Source organism: Mesoplodon mirus, assembly GCF_964341445.2.
Source record: "Mesoplodon mirus genome assembly, chromosome: 18".
In the NCBI taxonomy this organism is placed as follows: domain Eukaryota; kingdom Metazoa; phylum Chordata; class Mammalia; order Artiodactyla; family Ziphiidae; genus Mesoplodon; species Mesoplodon mirus.
The window spans coordinates 44,236,944-44,261,595 of NC_138994.1; the positions used below are offsets into that span (position 1 = coordinate 44,236,944).

A 24,652-nucleotide genomic window follows, 5' to 3' on the forward strand; every position below is an offset into this window, starting at 1 on the left:
TCAGAGAGCGCAGACACTGACAGCTCCTTGAGGGTAGAAGCCTCTTTGGTTAAATCCTGTCTCCCCAGAATCTAGCACAGAGATTGCATACAGAAGGCACTCATTCCCTCATTCGTTCATTCATTCAGCAAACATCTGTTGAATACCTGTCATGCTCCAGGTCCTAATCTAGGCTTTACAGATATAAGAATAATGAAGATGTTGTCCCTAAACTCAAGGATGAGTATATATTGGAGGTTCTTGAAATTTGGGGTATATGGGTTACAGTGGGAAACTGTCCTGAAATCATCCTTCGAGAAAGCAATTGTATTTTGGCACACAGTCCTTGGTAGGTAGCTGCACTGGCCCCAATTCTTCACTTTTTTCTGTCTTATGCCCTTGGCCATGTAGCTGGGCAGGACCTTCCACCATGGGTGGGGTGGGGGTGACCTGCCCCACCACTTGGCTTTGAGCTCATCCTCAGACCTTGCTTTGGCCAAAGGGGTGTCAGTGAGAATGACACAAACAGAACTTAGAACGGGCTTGCACTTTAGGGCATGTTATCTCACACTGCCCCCACCACCACGAGAAGGACAAGCCTGGACCAGCTCTCTGGCACAGAAGGGAGAGGAGAAACACGGGACCGGAGCCCAGCCGCCCCAGCAAAGGCCAACTTAGATCAACCAACAGCCGGGTATCCCCAGAGATTTAAACAAGCCCATTCAAGATAAGCAGAACCCCTGGAAGAACCCCAGCTGACTCCAGACACTTAAGGAAGAGTCACTTCCTGTGTGCGGCCACTGGGATGTTGTGATTGTTTGCCTCCTGTACTACTGTGGCAGTTGGTTAATAACTCAAAAATTTGAGGGCTTTATGACTAGCCTAAAGGTCGGTAGATCCCAAGTTGAGAACCCTTGGTCTTCTAAGGGATGCAGTGAAGGACAGGGGACCTAGAGCAGAGAGTATGAAGCAGTACGAGGGGATAAATCTAGGTGCTTTAAGAGCACCTAACAGGGGCTTGCTGTGAGGCTTGAGATGACGTCCAAACTGAGATCTGAAAAACAGGCAGGAGTTAGTCAACCGCAGGGGGAGAGGAAGAGGTCCCAGGAGTGGGACTTAGCACAAAAACCGTGAGATGAGAGAAAACGTGGCCAGTTAGTCATTTTGGTGGGACTGCAAGCATTTCAGCTGAGGTGCCTCAAAAATTGAGAGAGGAGCCTCAAACACTTTGAATTTTTGAGGGACGCCGATATATTAAAAGACAAAGATATGCTAAAAGAGGGTACAAAAATAGTGGTATAATTTTTTTTTTTCTGCAGTACGCGGGCCTCTCACTGCTGTGGCCTCTCCCGTTGCGAGCACAGGCTCCGGATGCGCAGGCTCAGCGGCCATGGCTCACGGGCCCAGCCGCTCTGCGGCATGTGGGATCTTCCCGGACCAGGGCACGAACCCGTGTCCCCTGCATCGGCAGGCGGACTCACAACCACTGCACCACCAGGGAAGCCCAATAGTGGTACAATTTAAGTATTCTTTGTGGAACAAGAGAACAGTTTTAACATTGGGAGGAATACAGTGTAGAGCCTTGTTCGGATGTAACATTAATGCCTAAACATGCCTCTCACGAATGTGAGAACTGGGCCTAGTGGCCTTCCTGCCCCCTGACCCCAACCTCATCTAAAATGGAGGGTGTGGAGACAAAGCTGGGTTGGCAAGAGCTGAGACTCAATAATTCCTTGTTCAACTGAATTAAAAGGATGTGAATAATTTTCAGATGTCAGCAAGGAGAAGATGCACCCTGGCTCAGTGAGGATCCTCTGGAAAGGCCCCCTCATGGCTAAAAACTGGAAAGCCCTCAACCCCAACTACAGGGCGTGATGCATGGGCCCCATCTTGGCCAGCTGGGTCACCAAGAGGCCCCCAGCCATCCTGCCAGCCCTTCAGAACAGGTCCAAGTCGCTCACTGCCCCACCGCGAGGTACAGAGGTGACGGCGGTGTCGCACCGCCACCTAGTGGTCACACCCGAGAAGTCACCTGCTCCACCCCTGGGATCGACGCTCCCACCCAGGTGGGCCTTCCCCTTGGGAAAAGTCTGCTAGTGAGTGACAGGGCTTAAAGTTTACATTTATACTATATAGTAGAGTTAATATAAAATACCTGGAACATTACGCTTATCACATAGTAACTGCAGTTATTTATATCCTCGTTATTATTGCCTTGATGCTGTAGAAATACCTCAGTCTCTTTGAAATTGACTGGGCTGTGGGAACACGAAATTTCTTAAGACGGTTAAGAATCCAACTAGTGGTTACCAGTGACGAGAGGGAATGCAGGAAGGGTAGGATGGGGCAGGGGATTAAGAGGTACAAACTACTATGTATCAAATAAATAAGCTACAAGGATATATTATACAACACAGGGAATATAGCCAGTGTTTTATAATAACTATAAATGGAGTATAACCCTTAAAGTTGTGAATGACGATGTCGTACACCTGAACCTTATATAATATTGTACCTCAACTATGCCTCAATAGTAAGAAGAATCCATTCCCCCTTTAATTACTCAATAAACACATACTAGACTTTTAACTCACGCCAGTTCTGTGCCGTGTAACTGAGACAGCCTGAAGAAGATATAAAAATGACCAAGATGTGGTCCCTACTGCAACACATTCCCAGTCCTGAAGGAGAGGTGGGCACGTAAACAGCCAGCTCCCACTTGCTAAACAGAGATGCAGCCGGAGACCTGGCTGTGACAACGCAGGTTATTAAAACAAGCCTTTTTCTGTCTCAGGGTTTTGGCCGAGGCCCCCAAAGCTGAGAGACGTGCGTGCTGAGAGGACCCATAGGTGCCAGGCCATCTCTTCAGGCCTGGCAAAAGGTGTCACTGCCAAAAGCTACTTCTGTTGTCACTAGGCCACCATCCATCTGCAAGGCAAGGGAGGAAAGTGATGAGGGCTTTGCAGAGAGGCACTGGTGTCCTGTGTGGGCAAAGGAGAGAGGTGCTTCACGGCCACCTCCTCAAGAGGGACAAAGGGCAAAGGCTTTGGAAGAACTACTTGGATCACTGGATACATGCTTCCTGAAGGCGGGGTGGGAGCCAGGCTCAGGCTTCAAGAGGCTGAGGTTAAACAAAGGGGTTGCCGTGGTAGCAAACAGCACCCCAACTGAGGGTGAGACAACAAGCCCCATGATCAGCGGTCCAGGTCCAGGTGGAAGCCTGGAGGGAGAAGCCAGCCAGGAAGCTTCTAGGAAAAGACCCAGTCTGACTGTCAGATGGTGAGAAGTTTTTAATTGCTTTATTGAGAATACAACTGACAATAAGTATCAATATTTCAATTATATCTCAATAAAACTATTTAAAAATTCTTAACACTCTCAATACACACTTATTGTCAATTGTATCCCAATAAAACTATTTTTTAAATGTTAATATTTACTGTCAATACACACTTACTGTCAATTCTGTCTCACTTATTGCCACACATATTTAAAGGGTACCACCGGATATACTCACAAAACCACAATCACGGTAAGACACACATCCATTGCCCCCAAATGTTTCCTCCTGCTTCTTTGTAGTTTGTCCCTCCCATGCCACCCTGCTCCTCTATTAAAAGGCAACCACTGATCTGCTTTCTGTCACTGTGAATTAGCTTGTAGTTTTGCGTATTTTATACAAATGGAATCATACAGTATGTACTCTCTTTTTCGGTCTGCCTTCTTTCATTCGGCATAATTATTTTTAGATTCATCCACGTTGCTGTGTGGATCAACTGTTCAGTATTTTTTTTTTTTTATTGCTGAGTGTGTACGAATGTCCCACAATTTGTTTCTTTCTTCTTCTATTGCTGGATGTCTGGGTTGGAGACGGCAGGAGTTTGACTAATTATCTTCTGCTCCATTATTTTTTAGAACAATTCTGCTGTCACATGTATTGTTTTATAATCAGGATGCAAGGTAATATGGAATCTAAAAAAAAAAAAATGGTTCTGATGAACCTAGGGGCAGGACAGGAATAAAGATGTAAACGTAGAGAATGGACTTGAGGACACGGGAAGGGGTAAGGGGAAGCTGGGACGAAGTGAGAGAGTGGCATGGACATATATACACTACCGAAGGTAAAATAGGTAGCTAGTGGGAAGCAGCTACATAGCACAGGGAGATCAGCTTGGTGCATTGTGACCACCTAGAGGGGTGGGATAGGGAGGGTGGGAGGGAGACGCAAGAGGGAGGAGATATGGGAACATATGCATATGTATAGCTGATTCACTTTGTTATACAGCAGAAACTAACACACCATTGTAAAGCAATTATACTCCAATAAAGATGTTGAAAAAGAAATAAAAAATAAAGAGGAAGGACTGCCTGGCAGGGGTGAAGGGATCTCAGCAGAGGGGTTGGGGGGTGCCACTGGGCGCAGAGGTGTTGAGACGGAGGACTTGTAAGCAGGCAGCCTGAGGTGGCATCACCAGCTTCAGGGGCTGCAGTCAGATGGCTTCCGGAGGAACTCACAAGAGTGTCACGTGGAGAATGTCCTCTGTGCCACTCTGTGCCAGTGACAACTGCCATACGAGACCTATTCTGTCCTTCCTCTCCTCCCAGCCCACCCCGGAGGGTCCCGAATTGCTTGCTGGAGGGTTGGGGGAGGTGAGTGGGAAGAAGAGAGACAGGACTCCCAGCGCTCTCCCCCATCATTGACTGCTGAACCCGGAACAGGCCAAAGTGACAGAAAGAGAGTCTGGAGTTGATTTATCAGACTGGATTAGGTTTTCTAGGACCTGAAAGTAACCAAAGAACTTTTTTTTTTCTTTTGTTGTCTGAGTGACCAGAAAAGGTATTGCATTGACCCAAAATGTTATCCAGGGGCAGTGAGCAGGTAAAAATGAGCAGAGGTGAGAAAGAGTGAGCTGTTTTCAGCTTGAGTCTTGTGCATTCAATAAACCAGTTGCCAAAGCTCTGACTGAACTGCACCAGGAGGCTGGAATTTCTGCTCAAAGGAAGATCAAAAGGTGGGCATCCACATAAACACTCAGACCTGTAAAAACAAATTTGTTAGAAGTCACCTCTTGATACCTTCGGGGACTCAACTTGAGGCCACAGGCAAAACGTTTTGTGGAAGCTCAAGACTGTTCAGACCGTGGGAAAAGGATGCAGACCATCCCCCACTGCTGATTTTCAAAACTAAAACAGGCCAAAGTGATGGAAGAAGAGTCTAGAGCTTATATATTAGAATGGATTCAATTTTGCACATAACAGATTCTCAGTCTATAATGGAACAAAAGATCCAGACTTTTATCATTGTTCCCCATCTGATGGGCCCCCTTTATGCACATGATAATCATAGCTACTTTCATGTTTGCAACAGCCCTAGGAAGTATCCCATTTTACAGATGGAGAAACTGTGGTTCATAAATGTTTGACTACATGCCCAAGTTCATATAGATAGAAAGCAGCAGAGATGGAATCAAACCCAAGTCTGTTTGATTCCAAATCCCAGAATCTTCCCACCAGGTAACACTACCACACTGGGCTGTTACTGAGTGCGATGGAGAGTACACTTAGTGTGAACATTTGAAAGGCTTTTTCTTCTGAAACACCAGATGGGTGTCACTAAGAGGAAAGGCCAGCAGACTGTCTACCAAGACGTCTCATAAACTGGTATTACTTACCTTGGGGAATTTCCCATGATCCCGCTAGGTCTGATATCTGATACTTGGAAAACTACAAAATCTGAAAAGCGACCCATCTCACAGAGACATTTTAACCAAGCACAGTACACTGGTGTATAAAACCCCAATGCCTGTTTCTTAGTTCACAGGGAGAAATTACTGATGCTAAGACCTAAAAACTCAGATTCTACAGGGTTAGCCCATTCTCTCCCCAAAGGCTGACTCCAAGAGAAGCCAAATCACAATCTGAGAGTCTCTGGAGCACCTCGAACAGAACAAGGGGAAACTGATAATCCCACGCTTACGGGGACACGCTGAGGTAGCCTGGGGTCTCCATTTCACAAGAGTGATGGTCTGGCCAATGGGACGAGAGACATTTAGAGCGCGTGGGCTCCACTCTCTGCCCTCGTTGCGTGAGAACTTCTGGTCACTGGCTAAGGCTCCCTCTTCCCTGGAGGGTACTGCGATAGACCCTGTGGATCCTTGCCTCCAGTACTCCCATGTCTTTTTGCTTTCAGAGTTGACCAGTCCTACCTCCTTTCTTTATGGGAGTGCGTTCAATCTGGTGGGGCTGCCCACCTGGGCACTGTGCCTTCTCCTTCAGCTGGCTCTGCATATCTTTAATGTACTCCACCATGTTATCCTACAGCTTAACTCCCAAAGGGCAATCTTACTCCCTTCAGTCCCAAATCCAGAAAAACAGAAGTCTACTGTACCCCAGGAAGGATGGCTGAGGCAAAGGTAGAGAAGGTTCTTGCAGACAAGCACTATATTCTATTATTCTATACTTGACTATTAGGTCTTTTAAAGGGGGAACTAGTTTTAATGAAGAGATATACAAGCGTTGGGTGCAGAGAACCCAAAAAGGAAGGGATGAGTATTAACTCCCAAATGTTTAAGAAGGGCCTGGATCTATGCTCGGGGTTTCAATCAGCACAGCAATCCTAGGAAATAACTATTAGCATGCCTGTTTTTTAGTTGAGAAAACTGAAACCCAGGTTAAGGAACTACTAGGTTTGGGAGAGCTGGGATTTCTACATTGGCCTGTCTGACTCTGAGAGTCCACTGGAAGCACAAGAGTCAAAGAAAAGTGCTAATGTATGTGAAGATGTTTTGTGAGCTGATAATGAGGTTACATACGTGCCGTGTCTGAAACTGAAAGGAAAAGAAAATGAGAAACAGACCATACTTCCCAATTAGCGGACTGCTTTTTCAGCGAAAACAGGAGTCGCTTTCTAGAATGTTTTGCAAAGAGTGTCTGATATCTGGACTGGCTGCATCTCCACAGGGGCATCATTTTTTTTTTTTTTTTACATCTTTATTGGAGTATAATTGCTTTACAATGGTGTTAGTTTCTGCTTTATAACAAAGTGAATCAGTTATACATATACATATGTTCCCATATCTCCTCCCTCTTGTGTCTCCCTCCCTCCCACCCTCCCTATCCCACCCCTCTAGGTGGTCACAAAGCACTGAGCTGATCTCCCTGTGCTATGCGGCTGCTTCCCACTAGCTATCTGTTTTACATTTGGTAGTGCATATATGTCCATGCCACTCTCTCACTTCGTCCCAGCTTACCCTTCCCACTACCCGTGTCCTCAAGTCCATTCCCTAGTAGGTCTGTGTCTTTATTCCTGTCTTGCCCCATCACAGGGGCATCATTTAAATCCAGCCACATGGAGTCTTCCTGCTACACACAAGCTCAGCAGCCCTTCACTTAATTACATCCTGAATCTCTAGGGCGAGGAGGGGAAGGCTCCCAAGCTCCTTCAAACATCAAAGGAAAAAAAATGTTTCCACCAGAAGCCCAGGACTGTGGTCACGGCTGTGCCCAGAGCTCACCCACCTTTGTAGACAGCGAATCCTTTAAAGGAAAGAAGCTGCTCAAAGGGCCAGGGACACAGCTTGCTGTGGGTCATGGCTAGGATGAAGCCCGCTGGGAATTCTCCAGTTGCTCCCATCACTCAGGCCCTGAAAACCACTGTCCTGGCAGCTCCTCCTTGGCAGCCTCCACCTTCCTGCACTTGGCTCCCAACCCTTACCATTTTATGCGGTGAGAAAAGAAAGACAGCAAGAACCCTGGGGCAGTTCCCACTTTAAGAGACAAAAAGACCCAAAATATGGGGGAGAAGAAGCAAGAAAAGATTATGGATTGTCATCGTGGTGTAAGGCGCATTTCTGATTCCTGGCATGAGTGTACTTCTGCTGGCAAGACATAGTAAGCACCCCCCCACCTCACTTAGATGCATTCCTGTATTCGCTTCATGGTTCCAAGCTATCAAGATCTGGAAGGAAAGGAAAAGGAAAGGAGGAAGCGTAAGGAGGAAAAGCAAGAAAACAGGCATTTATCAAGTTTAAAAAAACATATCTGATTTCACGTAATCCTCCAAACAGTACTATTATTACCTATATTTTATGGAGAAGGAAACTGAAATACAGAGAACTTAAATATAGACCTGGTAGGATGCAACCAAGCCTGGAGAACTGGAAAGTCCATACTCTATTCACTAAAGCACAGATTCAGAAGATCTCTCTGTGCCCATCAGAGAAAGAACATTTACAAGTTTACTCATTTAGCACCCAAGTTTCCTAAGCCGAAATGAGAATTTTTAAAGAATGTTAATACGTCAATTTTCTGTCCTTTGTCTTCATTTTGTCAAGCTACACCTGGTAGGCAGAAAGATGTCCATGCCCTAGTCCCTAGAACCTGTGAATTTCTAGGTTCCATGGAAAAGAGGAACTAAGGTTACTAGTCAGTTGGCCTTGAGATGGGGAATTAGCCTGACTTATCCAGGTGGACCCAATGCAGTCACAAGAGGCCTCAGAAGTGACAGAGGGCCCCCTTCTCCCCGGCGGTTAGTGCTGAGAGTGCGGAGTGTGTGCTCCGGTCTCGGAACACACATTTATTATTAAAAAAATCCAAAAAAATCTTAAAAAATCTTTTAAAAAACCCCAAAAAAATTTACAAAAAATCCGCGTCTCCCCCGCCGGAGACTTTTATTTTTTTTTCTTCCTGTTTTATAAAATAACCCGGTGAAGCAACCGAGACCGACCCGCCCGCCCGCGGCCCCGCAGCAGCTCCAAGAAGGAACCAAGAGACCGAGGCCTTCCCGCTGCCCGGACCCGACACCGCCACCCTCGCTCCCCAGCCGGCAGCCGGCAGCCAGCAGCCAGCGGCAGCGGATCGACTCCGTTCTGCGGCTGTTGAGTAGTTTTCGATTCCGGTTGATTTTTGTCCCTCTGCGCTTGCCCCCGCTCCCCTCCCCCCGGCTCCGGCCCGCGACCCCAGCATTCGCTCTTCCCCTCTCACGGAAAGGTCGCGGCCTGTGGCCCTGCGGGCAGCCGTGCCGAAATGAACCCCAGCGCCCCCAGCTACCCCATGGCCTCGCTCTACGTGGGGGACCTACACCCCGACGTGACCGAGGCGATGCTCTATGAGAAGTTCAGCCCGGCCGGGCCCATCCTCTCCATCCGGGTCTGCAGGGACATGATCACCCGCCGCTCCTTGGGCTACGCGTATGTGAACTTCCAGCAGCCGGCAGACGCGGAGCGTGCTTTGGACACCATGAATTTTGATGTTATAAAGGGCAAGCCAGTACGCATTATGTGGTCTCAGCGTGATCCATCACTTCGCAAAAGTGGAGTGGGCAACATATTCATTAAAAATTTGGACAAATCCATTGATAATAAAGCACTGTATGATACATTTTCTGCTTTTGGTAACATCCTTTCATGTAAGGTGGTTTGTGATGAAAATGGTTCCAAGGGTTATGGATTTGTGCATTTTGAGACACAAGAAGCAGCTGAAAGAGCTATTGAAAAAATGAATGGGATGCTTCTAAATGATCGCAAAGTATTTGTTGGACGATTTAAGTCTCGTAAGGAACGAGAAGCAGAACTCGGAGCTAGGGCAAAAGAGTTCACCAATGTTTACATCAAGAATTTTGGAGAAGACATGGATGATGAGCGCCTTAAGGATCTCTTTGGCAAGTTTGGACCTGCCTTAAGTGTGAAAGTAATGACTGATGAGAGTGGAAAATCCAAAGGTTTTGGATTTGTAAGCTTCGAAAGGCATGAAGATGCACAGAAAGCTGTGGATGAGATGAACGGAAAGGAGCTCAATGGAAAACAAATTTACGTTGGTCGAGCCCAGAAAAAAGTGGAACGACAGACGGAACTTAAGCGCAAATTTGAACAGATGAAGCAAGATAGGATCACCAGATACCAGGGTGTTAACCTTTATGTGAAAAATCTTGATGATGGTATTGATGATGAACGTCTCCGGAAAGAGTTTTCTCCATTCGGTACAATCACTAGTGCAAAGGTTATGATGGAGGGTGGTCGCAGCAAAGGGTTTGGATTTGTGTGTTTCTCCTCCCCAGAAGAAGCCACTAAAGCAGTTACAGAAATGAATGGTAGAATTGTGGCCACCAAGCCATTGTATGTAGCTTTAGCTCAGCGCAAAGAGGAGCGCCAGGCTCACCTCACTAACCAGTATATGCAGAGGATGGCAAGTGTAAGAGCTGTGCCCAACCCTGTAATCAACCCCTACCAGCCAGCACCTCCTTCAGGTTACTTCATGGCAGCTATCCCACAGACTCAGAACCGTGCTGCATACTATCCTCCTAGCCAAATTGCTCAACTAAGACCAAGTCCTCGCTGGACTGCTCAGGGTGCCAGACCTCATCCATTCCAAAATATGCCCGGTGCTATCCGCCCAGCCGCTCCTAGACCACCATTTAGTACTATGAGACCAGCTTCTTCACAGGTTCCACGAGTCATGTCGACACAGCGTGTTGCTAGCACATCAACACAGACGATGGGTCCACGTCCTGCAGCTGCTGCAGCTGCAGCTACTCCTGCTGTTCGCACCGTTCCACAGTACAAGTACGCTGCGGGAGTTCGCAATCCTCAACAACATCTTAACGCACAGCCACAAGTTACCATGCAGCAGCCCGCTGTTCATGTACAAGGTCAGGAGCCTTTGACTGCTTCCATGTTGGCATCTGCCCCTCCTCAAGAACAGAAGCAAATGTTGGGTGAACGGCTCTTTCCTCTAATTCAAGCCATGCACCCTACTCTTGCTGGTAAAATCACTGGCATGTTGTTGGAGATTGATAATTCAGAACTTCTTCATATGCTTGAGTCTCCAGAGTCTCTCCGTTCTAAAGTTGATGAAGCTGTAGCTGTACTACAAGCCCACCAAGCAAAAGAGGCTGCCCAGAAAGCAGTTAACAGTGCCACTGGGGTTCCAGCTGTTTAAAGTGAGCCTGCCCCCTATGTTTGTTTCTTATTTTATTTTAACAGTTTGAGCATATTTTGAAACATAGTAAAAACTCATTTTACCATTAATTCAAATGCACTGCAAATTTTTCAAAGAGAAGTCGAGATACAGAGGAATTAAAGGAAACTTACCTGTTACCCTGGTATTGACTTGAATTTTTAAGATCAGAGCCCTTTCAAGCATTTTGTGTAGTAATTTGTATTAAATGGCTGTAACAGGGGTTGGCCCTGTATAGCTATTCTTGGAGGGCTTTTCATAGCTTAATACATTTTCCTGGGTGGCAGCGATGACAGTTGCCTTTTGTTAGCCCCAAGAAATGGGGTGATGGAGCTGTGTAGCCAGAGCCAGGGATGGGCAAAACATTTCTGTAAAATGGGAACTGGCTGGGGCTTTGGGGGCCGTGGGACATGTTGACGCTGCTCTGCTCCACCTGTAGTGTGAGAACAGCCACAGACAACGTGGAGACCAGCGGGCATGGCTGGGGTCCAGCAGAGCTTCACAGAAGCAGCCTGTGAACAGGCTGAATTTGGCCAAGGGCTTTAATACTAACAAGTGTCAGTATTGGTCCTGTTAGTTTTCTTGTTTTGTTAAAATATTTGACATATAGCACTGTAAATTTAAGGTGTGTAACATGTTAATTGGATACATTTATATATTGTAATACGACTGCCATTATAGCTATAGTTGGCACCTCTGCCACTTAGGTAAAGATGCTTTCTTTTTAGTGGTTGGAATCATTAAATTCTGTCTCTTAAAAAAAAAAAAAAAAAAAAAAGAAGTGACAGAGGGATGTAGAAGAGAGAGTCGGGGACAGAGAGATGACAACAGAAGCAGCGTCAGAAAGCTGCTATCTTGCTGGCTTTGAAGATGAAGGAAGAAGCCAGGAGACAAGGAACGTGGGCACCTCTAGAAGATAGAAAAGGACAAGGAAATGGATTCCTTCCTAGAGCCGCCAGAAGGAATACAGCCCAGCCCACCCCTTGATCTTAGCTCAGTGAGACCCACGTCAACTTGAATTTCCAACCTTCAGAACTACAGGTAATAAAATTATATTGTTTTGCACCACTAAGTGTGGTAATCTGCTTCAGCAGCAACAGAAAATTAATACAGCACATGGAAACCCAGGTATCACGCAAGAAGGTGCCAGCTTTCATGGTGCAGGCCACAACTCCTGAGGCCACCTCCCGGCTCAAATCCCCCCCGACCGTGTCTGCCCGGGACAGCCTGACTGAGCACCCTCTCACCCACAGTAAGATGATCTTGCCAAGGCAAACTGAAACAGTCCAGTCTGTTGGCTGAAATTTCATCCTTGTTAGGAATGGTTTGGTTGCATATCCCTACTCACTGCAGCTTGTTAAAAAGGAATGTCATTTAGAAGCAGAGTGAGACTTAAGGAACAAGAAAAATCAGCAGATCTCTCTCTCCTCCCTTCCCCCCCCCCCCCGCTTTTCCACACATATCTTATTTATTCTTCTCTTCTGGCAGACACTTAGTCGCTCACCCCTCTGTACAAGGCTGCAGCATGGCCACCCCTAGGTGATGGTCTCTGTCCCAGTGACCTTCCAGCCTTTCAGCTTGGTGCCCCCCCACACACCCAAATGATGCAGTCTCCCCATCTCTGATCCAAATGCTCAGGACACAGAGAAATTCAGAAAACAGCTCTCGTCTGCTATTGGATTGTATTCAATCCAGTAGGTATTCAATTGGAATATCAGTCTGGTATTCACTCCCCACTCTCAGTCCTGGATAGCAGGGCGGGGCTGGGAGCAAGGGCACCTGCTACAAAGGCCTGCAGCACCCGAGGCTGCGGGTTGGGCGAGATCTTTGAGAAGGCATGGGGAGTAGGCAGGAAATGATTGGCATCTTCCGTACATCTGCTAACTCTAGGGATGGCCTTATCTTTGGAAACAGAAATGCATCATTTCTGGGGGCTGAGCTGCCCTCCTCCCTGCCCAGGCCAAGCTGAGCCCCATTTGCATCTGTGACAACTTTTTCTGTCCCTTCATTCTCTGACTGACATGCTCTCTTTTAATATGTTAATCTATTCAACCAAGTTACATTCAAATGTTGCTGGTCTGGGAACCGTGCTGTATCTTTCTGGTGACTTTGCATATTTCACAATTTAACTCTCAAAGGAAAAGAATGATTGTCTGGTTCTTGAAAGAAGGGGCAACTCACTGTGGGCCCCAAGTTCTGATGATTATAATCATTAATCATAATAATCTGAATAACAACAAGCTTATTTAGGGTTTCAGAGTTCAGAAAATGCAGTCCCTACAATAATGTAATATGGTAGAGAAGATAAGCAATAACACAGATCATGAAAATGAGTCTCAGAGAGTTGGAATGATTTGGGCAAAGCCCCAGACCATTGCGGGGTGCTTTGAGCTAAAGCAAATAATGACAAAGTAATGCCAGCTACTCTACATTTGCTATTTCTCATCCTCACACTCACTGGACCTTTCAGGTAAGACTTTGGCCAAAGTCCCACAGTTACAGGAGCATCTGATTTGAAAGCCCGGGCTCATCACCAAGGACCCCATCTGTGTCCCTAAATTCTTAGAAGTGCCTTAGATGAGCTCTTCCTGTCTGTCCTTCAAAGCTCAGATCAGACACCACCTCCTGCACAAAACCTGCCAAGGGGGTCCTCCTCTCTAGGGGCCAAGGCCCAGCCTGGGCCACCAAGACAGCTGGCTTCTTGAGGAACTGGCATTTATGTTGAGACCTGAAGGACGCATGGAGCGGAGATTGAGGGCATCCCAGGCAACTGCATGGCAGGGGCAGGGACCCAAGAGAGGATGGCATGTCCAGGAACTGGAAGATTCCTGGGGTGACTGGAGCACAGAAAGCAAAGGGATGAAAGGCCAGAAGAAGCTTAGAAAACCCGTCAGGGCCTTTGGGCTGGCTTAGGAATCTGGGGCTGTAACCTAGTGTCACAGGGAGTCTGGGGTGGGGTTAACATGATAATGCCAGGATGTGAGCAAAAACTATTTGGCTTCAAGGAATGGAAATCAGCTCAAGGTAGCTCAAGTGAAATGGGGGAATTTCTTATAAATTCCCAGAAATTTAATGAAATCTCAGAGCATGAATAGTTCTCAGGAAGGGCCTGGAGTCAGAATCTGGAAAACTCTTCCGGAATCCAAGAGTTAGTCTCTCTCTGTCATGTATGCCTCTCTGTGTGTCTGCTTTGTTATTTTCTCTTTCTCTCTTTGCACTTTCTCTTTCTCTCTTTCTCCAAAGGCAGGGTAGACAATGGTCCTCAGGTTATAAGTTATAGTTCCAGTCATACAGAGAGGCACAACGGTGTTTATGAGTCACAATTCAAAATGCCTGGAGAAAGAATTCAATTGAGTCAGCCTGGTAAATTCAATTATTTACCCCTAATTCACTGACCTATGGGTGAGCTCCAGGAAGCTCAAGGTGTCATAATACAAATGTGCCTTCCAGGAGATGGGGCGGGTCTCGGAGAAGGGGGGACGCTGGATCCTAGGCTCAGCAGACCTCAAATGGCATCTACTATAGACATAATCAGATCTGAAATTTACACAGATCACCATATCTGTCCATGGAGAAAGGATGGCACGGGCACTCCAGTGGGATTAGAGACACCAGAAAGGTACCCCATCCAAGTAAGAGAAGGTGAGGACTTCGGTCACAGTGGTGGCTGTCGTGCTGGGGAAATGCTTGACAGATATTGGGGGTTCCAACTAACAAACTGTAGAACAAACTAGCAAACAAGAGGTATTGGGTAAGTGCAACTAACAAGAAAGTGATTTGTTGGACATGAGGTCTAAGGGAGAAGAATGTCAGGTGATCCTCAGGTTTATGGTTTTACCGACTGGGTGGACAGTAATGTCACTGATAAAACATGGAGGACATTGGGAGAGAAGGGGGTTGGGTGGGCACAGTTCAGAGAATGATGAGTTCTGTTTGGGACAGGTGGAGTTTGGGTTGGCCTGTGTCGTATGCAAGTGGAGATGGCCAGTGGGCTGTCGGACATATAGGTCTGGAAGAGAGGGCTGTTCTTAAGACACTGGCAGAGGGTAGTAATTAAAACCATGGAAGTGAAAGAAATGGCCTGGAAATCGTGGGGTTTAATAACTGCAATGGTTGTACCCTTTTGTGCTTGCTGATTCGCAGCTGTGAGCACCAGCCAAAGGCATACCAGCCCAGGCTTTCACAGAAAAAGAAACTGAGGTTTAATGAGAAAAGGTTTGGATAAAAGTCCATAAGCCAGTGGCAGGAGAGCTGGCATTAGACCTCAAGTCTCTTTATTCCCAAACCTGGTGTTCGATTCTATGTTATCACCCCTAACTTTTCCCTAGAATTGTGATGAGACACAAATATTTGTCACGAATGAGTAGAGAAGTCCTGGATTTGTTCAGCAATTGTTCCGGTACAACAATGGCCATATGGTTAGAAAGAGCTGCCTTCCTCCACGGAAAAGCTATACAATTTTATCATGAAATTATGTATTCTAATGAAGGCTGTTTCAAGGCTCTCCCACCAGACAAACTCTGAAATGTTCCCAGGTGAACCCCCCCGCGTGTGATCTGTTTCAAGACAAGGAGGATCCATCTCCATGACTCTTCCACACGCATAATATTCTAGGTACAAGACACGATAATTAATCGTGTGTTCTTATAAACTGGGTGACAATTACAGTGGAGGTTGCTAAGCAATCCTGAGAACGCTCCCCTTATGAGATGTAGTTTTCATATTTTGTGACAATGGTCGGAAAAAGAAGCACATAATGACTCCATGTGGATGAGGCCCCTGCTGGTTATGTTTTAATTATTAACCCAATTATATGGGTGAAGTAATAGGTGGTAATTTCACCTCTTCACTGCCACTTAATTCCTGCTCTTTAGAAGCCATTTAAGGGGTTTGTTCTGGAATACATCCAGCTACAACCAGGGCCCACCACCTGGGTTCCTAACCTCGCTTCCCTGAAGCTCTAAGGCAGGAATGGGTTGGAGGGTGGTCAGGAAAAGAAGCCACGTGTCCTGGTAAACTGTCGTGATTTGGATGCATGAGACAGCAGCGGGCAGGAGTGGCCCAGGTGGCGCCCAGCTCTGCACGTAAAGCTCCGTGTGCCAAGCACCGTCTTCACACCATGCGGCTACCTCGTTCTCAATTCCAGAAATTTGAGGGGAGGACGGAAAGGGTGAATAATCTGCTTGGTTTGGGGGGATTTTTCTGGACACCCCTCCCCACACTTAAGAGATGGGAATATGGTAAGTCCCCTACATACGAACAAGTTCCGTTCCGAGAGCGTGTTCATAAGGCCAATTTGTTCATAAGTCCAACAAAGTTAGCCTAGGTACCCAACTAACACAGTCGGCTATACTGTACTATAATAGGTTTATAATACCTTTCACACAAATAATACATAAAAAAATAAGGAAAACATTTTTAATCTTACAGTACAGTACCTTGAAAAGTACAGCAGTACAGTACAACAGCTGGCACACAGGGGCTGGCATTGAGTGAACAAGCAAGAATAGTTACTGACTGGAGGAGGGAGAGGAGGTGGGAGATGGTAGAGCTGAAGGATCGTCAGCGACAGGAGACGGAGGGCAAGCCGCAGTGTCACTCATGCCTGACGCTGGTGGAACGCACGTTCGCATCTTTGAAAGTTCGCAACTTGAAGGTTCATATGCAGGGGACTTACCGTATGGGTTCAAGGCTTCTGTAATTAGTATTCCTTCCCCTATTGCCTTTCTTGAGCTTTACATGGTCTTACAGAGCCACTCAATTCCCCTTAGAATGATCGTGGGATCTATTTAACTCTGATATTTCTCTGACTTACCAGTAGCAGCTAGACCTTGTGGGGAGGACAGAACATGATGGAGGAAGGAAAGATGGGAGATCATGGGGAGGATGGTGGCCCAGGGAAAACACATCTCAGGATTTTTCTCAGAAGCCACATGGTCGGGAGTGTGGTCAACTTCAAAGGTGATTCAGGGAGCCATGTGGAAACCAGCCTTCAAGCCTAGACCCTGCAGCTGAGATCGGGAGGTGAAGCTTAATTCCAAACCCAATGCAGTGGAGATGCTGAGCCACTGATGATATGGTTAGTACCTCAATCAAAGTTGGTTTTGTAAAAAATGGGACAAGAGAGACATCTGCATTTGTGACCTTTGTGAATATAAATATACGTATAGGTATTTAGCAAATGTGGCTCATTCTACACTTTTTACTGTTTTGTAAACTGTGGGTTTTTTTTATTTAACAATATATCATGAGAAAGAAAAATGAAGCTGGAGGAATCAGGCTCTGGGACTTCAGACTATACTACAAAGCTACAGTAATCAAGACAATATGTACTGGCACAAAAACAAAAATATAGATCAATGGAACAGGATAGAAAGCCCAGAGATAAACCCACACACATATGGTCACCTTAGTTTTGATAAAGGAGGCAAGAATATACAATGGAGAAAAGACAGCCTCTTCAATAAGTGGTGCTGGGAAAACTGGACAGCTACATGTAAAAGAATGAAATTAGAACAAGCCCTAACACCATACACACAAAAAAACTCAAAATGGATTAAAGACCTAAATGTAAAGCCAGACACTATAAAACTCTTAGAGGAAAACATAGGCAGAACACTCTACTACATACATCACAGCAAGATCCTTTTTGACCCACCTCCTAGAGAAATGGAAATAAAAACAAAAATAAACAAATGGGACCTAATGAAACTTAAAAGCCTTTGCATAGCAAAGGAAACCATAAGCAAGACGAAAAGACAACCCTCAGAATGGGAGAAAATATTTGCAAATGAAGTAACTGACAAAGGATTAATCTCCAAAATTTACAAGCAGCTTATGCAGCTCAATATCAAAAAAACAAACAACCCCATCCAAAAATGGGCATAAGACCTAAATAGACATTTCTCCAAAGAAGACATACAGATGGCCAAGAAACACATGAAAAGCTGCTCAACATCACTAATTATTAGAGAAATGCAAAACTACAATGAGGTATCACCTCACACCACATAGAATGGGCATCATCAGAAAATCTACAAACAACAAATGCTGGAGAGGGTGTGGAGAAAAGGGAACCCTCTTGCACTGTTGGTGGGAATGTAAATTGATACAGCCACTATGGAGAACAGTATGGAGGTTCCTTAAAAAACTAAAAATAGAACTACCATATGACCCAGCAATCCCACTACTGGGCATATACCCTGAGAAAACCATAATTCAAAAAGAGTCATGTACCACAATGTTCACTGCAGCTCTATTTACAATAGCCAGGACATGGAAGCAACCTAAGTGTCCATCGACACATGAATGGATAAAGAAGATGTGGCACGTATATACAATGGAATATTACTCAGCCATAAAAAGAAACGAAATTGAGTTATTTGTAGTGAGGTGGATGGACCTAGATAGAGTCTGTCATACAGAGTGAAGTAAGTGAGAAAGAGAAGCACAAATACCATATGCTAACACATATATATGGAATGTAAAAAAAAAAAAAGAAAATGGTTCTGAAGAACCTAGGGGCAGGACAGGAATAAAGACGCAGATGCAGAGAATGGACTTGAGGACATGGGGAGGGGGAAGGGTAAGCTGGGATGAAGTGAGAGAGTGGCATGGACATATATACACTACCAAATGTAAAACAGATAGCTAGTGGGAAGCAGCCGCATAACACAGGGAGATCAGCTCCATGCTTTGTGACCACCTAGAGGGGTGGGATAGGGAGGGTGGGAGGGAGGCTCAAGAGGGAGGAGATATGGGGATATATGTATACATATAGCTGATTCACTTTGCTATAAAGCAGAAACTAACACACTTTTATAAAGCAATTATACTCCAATAAAGATGTTAAAAAAATATATATATACCATGAACCTCTATATCAATATTTATTTTGTCGTTTTGTCATTTAGTAGATGCATAGTCTTAAAATGTATTTCATTATATTCCACTGTTTTCAAATTTTCACTGTAAAACACAGTGTGGAGCTAAACATCCATCGTTTTTCCACTGCCCCAATATGCTGCTGCAATCATACTACATTCCCATATGGGTTTGCTCTAGACTGTTCTGTGCCATCTATCCTTCACGCTGGTAATACAGCATGTTGTTTTCATTATTATAATTTTGTTATGTATTTCTCCACCTCCAAACGCCTGACTCTAATTTAAACATTTCTAGGCTGTTCTCATAACTTTTCTATTCCAGATGCATTTTTTTTTCAGTTTGAAAATTACCACAAAACATCTGGTAGGTTCCTATTGGAATTTCTTATTTATTGATTCATTTGTGTAGAATCAAGCTAGTAAATAGTAGTGGGACTTCCCACCAGGAACACAGCATATTTCTGTTTATTCATATCTTCCTCTGTGTCCCGAACAATTTTATACTTTTTCTTCATATCCAAAGCCTGGCATTTTCTAAATGGTTAGCCCTGGTATATAAAAATGCTTTTGAATTTTTGAATGTTGCTTTTTTTTTTTTAATCCTCTCTGTTTTTTTTCTTTTGGAGTGCTTCTCTTTTTCATACTGGTTCATGTATTAATTAGGCTTTCCCAGGTTCCAAAGAAGCAATCGCTTCTGGTGATGGTGGTAAGAAGGTAAGAAACACAGAAACAGCCAAAGAGTTGGATGTTATGGAGGAAAAGAAATTGAGAATTCAAAATCAAGGTCACTCAAATGACCCGATTAAATGTCCTTCCCTCAACTGTAGGTTCCAGTAATCACAGCCCACACACTACCAAGGTCATGACTCAGACCCTCCCGATACCGCGAGCTTTTCCCTGCCTCAGCATTTGCTACACACAGCTTCCTCCTGGCTTTTTCTAACTTCCTCCCACTATCAACTACTAAGTTTCTCTGTGTGTTTGCATCCATACTCTCAGGGAGAGAGGGTGAAGTTCTTTGTTTAATCACAAGCCTCCCTGTTGAGGACCCTAGACCCAGCACTAAATGGTTATTTAGCCTTCAGATCGGCTGCTCCAAAGCCATCAGCTCTGACCATAGTACAGGAGGGCTCATAGTATAGATCTGGGCTTCTCAAACAAGAAGGCACACACAAATCATCAAGGTAGCCTCTTTAATGCAGATTCCCTTGACCCCATAGACATCTTCGCTTTGGGGGAGGGGCAGAGCTGGAGGAAGGCCATGGAAGGGTCCTCCAAAGAATCAGTACTCAAACAGTGGGGTCCAGCAGCAGCAATATCCCCTGGGAGCTTGTTAGAAATGCAAATTCTGGGCCGCACTGCACTCCTGCTGAACCACAATTGGTGCAGGCAAGCCCAGCAATATTTGTTTCAACGTCCTCTCCAGGTGATTCTTATCATATGAAGGTCTGAGAAACAAGGTTCTAAAGCAGGGCCTCTTCCCTCCCACCCTCTTCACTGGTATATTATCAGTAAGGACTGTCCAGCAGCTAGTTGTGATTCTGGTGTTCTCACAAGAGGGAGTGAGAGCACGTCCTTCTACTCCGCCATCTTGGTTCCTCTTCCCCTCATCATTCTTATGTAAGGTCCAGGATGCTACAAACACTGGCTGAAATTGTGTAATACATTTTGAAAACCTCGCCAGGGAGACTGGCTTGAGTCATACAGGTCCACAGAGAAATTAGTGGGAAGGACAAGAGAATTTCAGTTAAAACCAGCAACTGGCTTTGCAGGACTGGATGGGGACTTTATGGGCTAAAGAGGAAACGTCCATCCTTTGGGGTTTTAATCCATTGCCACAGTTCTCCTCAAAGTCCTCGGTGAGATTATTAGCAAAACAAGTGACCTCATTAATCGAATGGGTTAATAGCCTCCCCATGCTTTCCTTAATTGCTATTCTCACTTTCAGGAGAGGCGTTCTCAAGCCAAACTGAGCACCCAGAGCCTCCAGTATCAATACTACAAGAAGCCCGGTATGCTCGGAAAGCAATTACGAAGATCACCGCAGAGGATGTGCTGCCTAGCTGGCCTCCACCTCCAGAAGGTCCCCACCTGAGCCCAGGTCCTAAGTGCCCTGTCCCATTGGCTCTGCCCTCCAACCCAACCAGAAACCCAAGAAGGTCCCTCATCATCATCCTCTACCTACAGAAGATATTTTAATTTGAAGACATGTTCTATTTCCATTTTATTCATTGAGTTTATATGATTTGAATACTTTTAATTCTGTTCCAAGCACAAGAGATACAGCAGTAAACATAACAGAGCAAAATCACAGCTCCATGGTGCGTACGTTCCATTTGGTGAGCTTCTTCATACAACCTTGACTGTTGCTTGTCTGAGAAAGCGTCCCTTTTCTGTCACATGCTACCCAGCATTTACCCCTGTTGAACTTAAGGATAGGGACCTTTTCTCACTCAAATCTGTTTCTCCAATGCCTAGGACAGTAGCTGGCATAGAAGTTGCATCAATTAGGAACTGTATTTGGTTATAAGTAACAGGGACCCCCTCTTCCCCAAAATACACTGGTTTAAATCAGTTAATGATTCTTTTTTTCAATTATTTAATGCAGAAGTAGGAAGTGCAGGGTATGTCGTAGTATCTCCCCAAGACCATTAATGTGTGAGCCACCCCAGAAAACAACTTAGCATTTATAAAGTTAATTATACATTTACCATATGACTCAGAAGTCCCAATCCTCGAGAAAAGAAAACTTCTGTTAACACAAAAGCCCAGAAACGAATGTGTCTAGCAACTCTACTCATATTTGCCAAACACTAGAAACAACTGAAATGCTCTTCTGCAGGTGAATAAGAAAGTGGTACATCTACCCAATGGAAGACTACTCAGCAATGAAAAGGACAAAACGATGGATGCACGCAACAACTCTGAGGGCTCTTGAAGCCAATGTGCCAAGTGGTAGAAGCCAGTCTCAAAAGTTTACATACCGTATGATTCTGTTTACATGACATTCTTGAAAAGACAAAGCTACAGAGATGGAAAACAAATCAGGGATTGCTAGAGGAAAGAGAGTCACTATAAAGGGACAGCACGAGGGAACACCTTGGGGTGAAGGAATTATTCTTTATCCTGATTATGGTGGTGGCTACACAAATGTACACATGTGTTAAAAGTTATACAACTGTGCATCCAAAAGAAAAAGCCAATTCTATTCTAGGAGACTTTTTTAATGCAGAATCCCTGGAAAGGGTTTAACCTTCCATGTTAGCCCAGCTTGCGGTCCATTCAAGTGTACTGAATTAGGAAAAAATAAAGTTAAGTGGTTTCCTGCCTAGAAATCTTGTGTTCTCTCAAATGGGGAGTATTTACCCGTGAAACACACACACTCTGTGTTGGTGGAACTCTGAGGGGTGAACAGCAGCAGACCAGAGGCCTGGGATGGACCTGGGACAAAGGGAAGTGGAGGCCGGCAGCAGCAAAGGGAGAAGGGACGAATATTTGGAGAGGGGAAATTTCCCTCTCCAAATGTTTTAGAGGGAAGTGACTCCTGAAAGAGGAGGGTAAAGGACTAGATCCTTCTGTTGCCTGATGCGGGGGATGTCTGTTGACAGTTGTTTATACATATTTACCTGTCTGTCTACCCCACTAGACTGTCAGCCCTCTGAGAGCAGGGACAGATCTCATTCACCTCTGAATCATCAATATGCCCAGCTTGGCACATAGCAGGTAGTCACCACTATTTGTTGGATTAAAAACAAAAAGAAGGAAGGAGGGAAAGGAGGGAGAGAGGGAGGGAAGGAAGAAATACATCTGATTCTTCCTTTAGTGATGAGGTCATATGAGGGAACCAACCAAGGCAGGGCAAACCCCTGGGAAGACTATTACATAAGTCCACCTTAGACTTCATCAAGGCCCCACCCTAACTGCCCAAGGCACGGGAAGGCACTGCCATTTTAGCAGGAGAAACTGGGACACAGTGTAAATATTAACAGAAGAACTGTTAAATACATTAGATATAATTCCTTTGGGATCCTTTCCAGTTCTAAAATTCTAGTAATAATTTTTAAAAATCCTTGGTTAGAACCCGTTCTACACATTCTAGATTGAATTCCTTATATTCACAACTGAATGCTTGGGGAACTCATAAAAGGAGAAATGGAAAACTTTATGTGTTCCTACAGTCTGTTCCCTGTGTCTCATCATCCCCTCTGATCATCACCCGCCTCCACCTCCACCTCCACCTCCGCCACTTCCCTCCCCTCCATCGTTCTTTTTCTGCCTCCTATATGCCTTTCAAGGTTCATCTTAGCCATAATCTCCTTCAAGAAGCCTTTGCCTTCCTTCCCAGTTACCACTCTAGACCAATCTAAGATGACCCTCCTTTGTATTCTCAAAGCACAGCACAGACATATCTGTATTGAAGTATTTTTCTTTCTGGACTGGAATCGTTGGTTTAGTTGCCTTTCTTTTGCCACATGAGTTGTACAGTTCGTCGAGGTCACCTCTTTATTTCCAGTGCCTACCCTCAAACATGCCTGGCATATGACAGATCCACAGAAAATATTCGATGAAACGATGAATACATGAATCTTCTAAATTATTCAAAAGGTACACAGTGATAATTCTTTCAGATTTTGAAACTGCGGAGACTACTTTCGGGAGATGGTATTTATCGGCAAATATTGTGACGTTGACTTTTCCAACGTCAAGTTCAGTGTTAATTACCAGGCCAGAGGCCAATTGCTGGGCGAGGACTAATTGAACTTCAGATAGCAACACTACCTAAATCTCACCACTAGATGGCAGCCGCGCCCAAGGAGCAGGCGGCTCCTGCCCTCTGACCACACCCCGCCCCCCGGCCGTCCAGGTCCAGGTCCTGCTCCTTCCGGGGGTCTCAGACCCCCGCAAAAGGAGGGCAGGTCCTGGCAGGTATTGATGACCCTGGGAACCACACCCCAAAAAGATGTTCTTTCCTGCCCTGCTCCACTCCCACTTGTTCTCGTAAATGCCACCAATCACTTCCTCCTCCGTGTCCCCGGCTCCCCTACACCCAGCCCCACTCAGGAAATTCCCAATGCCTCCAGGGCGTTCCGATTCCCCACGCAGGACCCGACCCGGCTGCCGTCTCCACACTGTCTGCTCAATTAATACGTACTGAGAAAGAAAGGGGCAGTATCTCCTTGAGTGTCCCCCAAGGAAATATGGCATCTCGAGAACTGTCATGTAGGAGAAATAGAAGCAGTTGAGGGAGAAGACCGACAGATAGACAAGGAACAAGAGAGTCTCAAGAGACAAGAAGAGAAAAGCAAAGATGCAGGTGCTTTAGGAAATGGCCTTGTGGCTTAGAGAGGGGGATGCTTGACCAGCCAGAGAGATTGGTTAGGGAGACGCTTGACTTAACCGAATTTCTCAAGAAGACCAAGGGGTCAGACCGGGAGAGACTTGGGGCCAGAGTCCTATTTTCTTGGCCAGGGCACCCCCGATGGGAAAGGAAGGAAGGCAGAGGTTAACATAGGGGGCGGGGGAGCAGGTGGAAGGTGGTGGCTTCTCCCTGGGGCTGCCTGATCTAAGCAATTGCTTGGCATGATTTCCCCAGGCCCTGGAAAGCTAAAAGGCTTCTCCCGTCTTGGTGGCCTGTCCCAGCAGTACAACTGAGAAGCATACACAAAATGCAGCCCTGCCTGTGTCACGGGTCTACTTTGAGGACCCAAGAGCACGAGGCAAAAGGCCTCTGTACATTGTAAGATGCCTTGTGGATGTTCACTTGGCCATTTATTCCACATTGACTGGCACCTCTTTGCCAAGGCCCTGTCCTAGGATCACTGGCTGCAGCAGAA

General features: G+C 45.6%; 2 protein-coding genes across 2 annotated transcripts in view; one reads left to right on the plus strand and one right to left on the minus strand.

Moving 5' to 3' along the window:
- Positions 1-24,652, minus strand: part of ADPRM (ADP-ribose/CDP-alcohol diphosphatase, manganese dependent) — a 321,096-nt gene that overhangs the window by 177,655 nt on the left and 118,789 nt on the right. The window lies entirely within an intron of this gene.
- LOC309793774 (polyadenylate-binding protein 1-like) lies at positions 8,506-11,221 on the plus strand. The gene has a single exon (XM_082604527.1). The coding sequence runs from the start codon at positions 9,004-9,006 to the stop codon at positions 10,912-10,914; it is 1,911 nt and encodes a 636-aa protein (XP_082460653.1). The 5' UTR covers positions 8,506-9,003; the 3' UTR covers positions 10,915-11,221.

Coding starts and splice junctions, on each gene's coding strand:
- LOC309793774 (XM_082604527.1), top strand. CDS start 9,004: ATGAACCCCAGCGCCCCCAGCTACCCCATGGCCTCGCTCTACGTGGGG.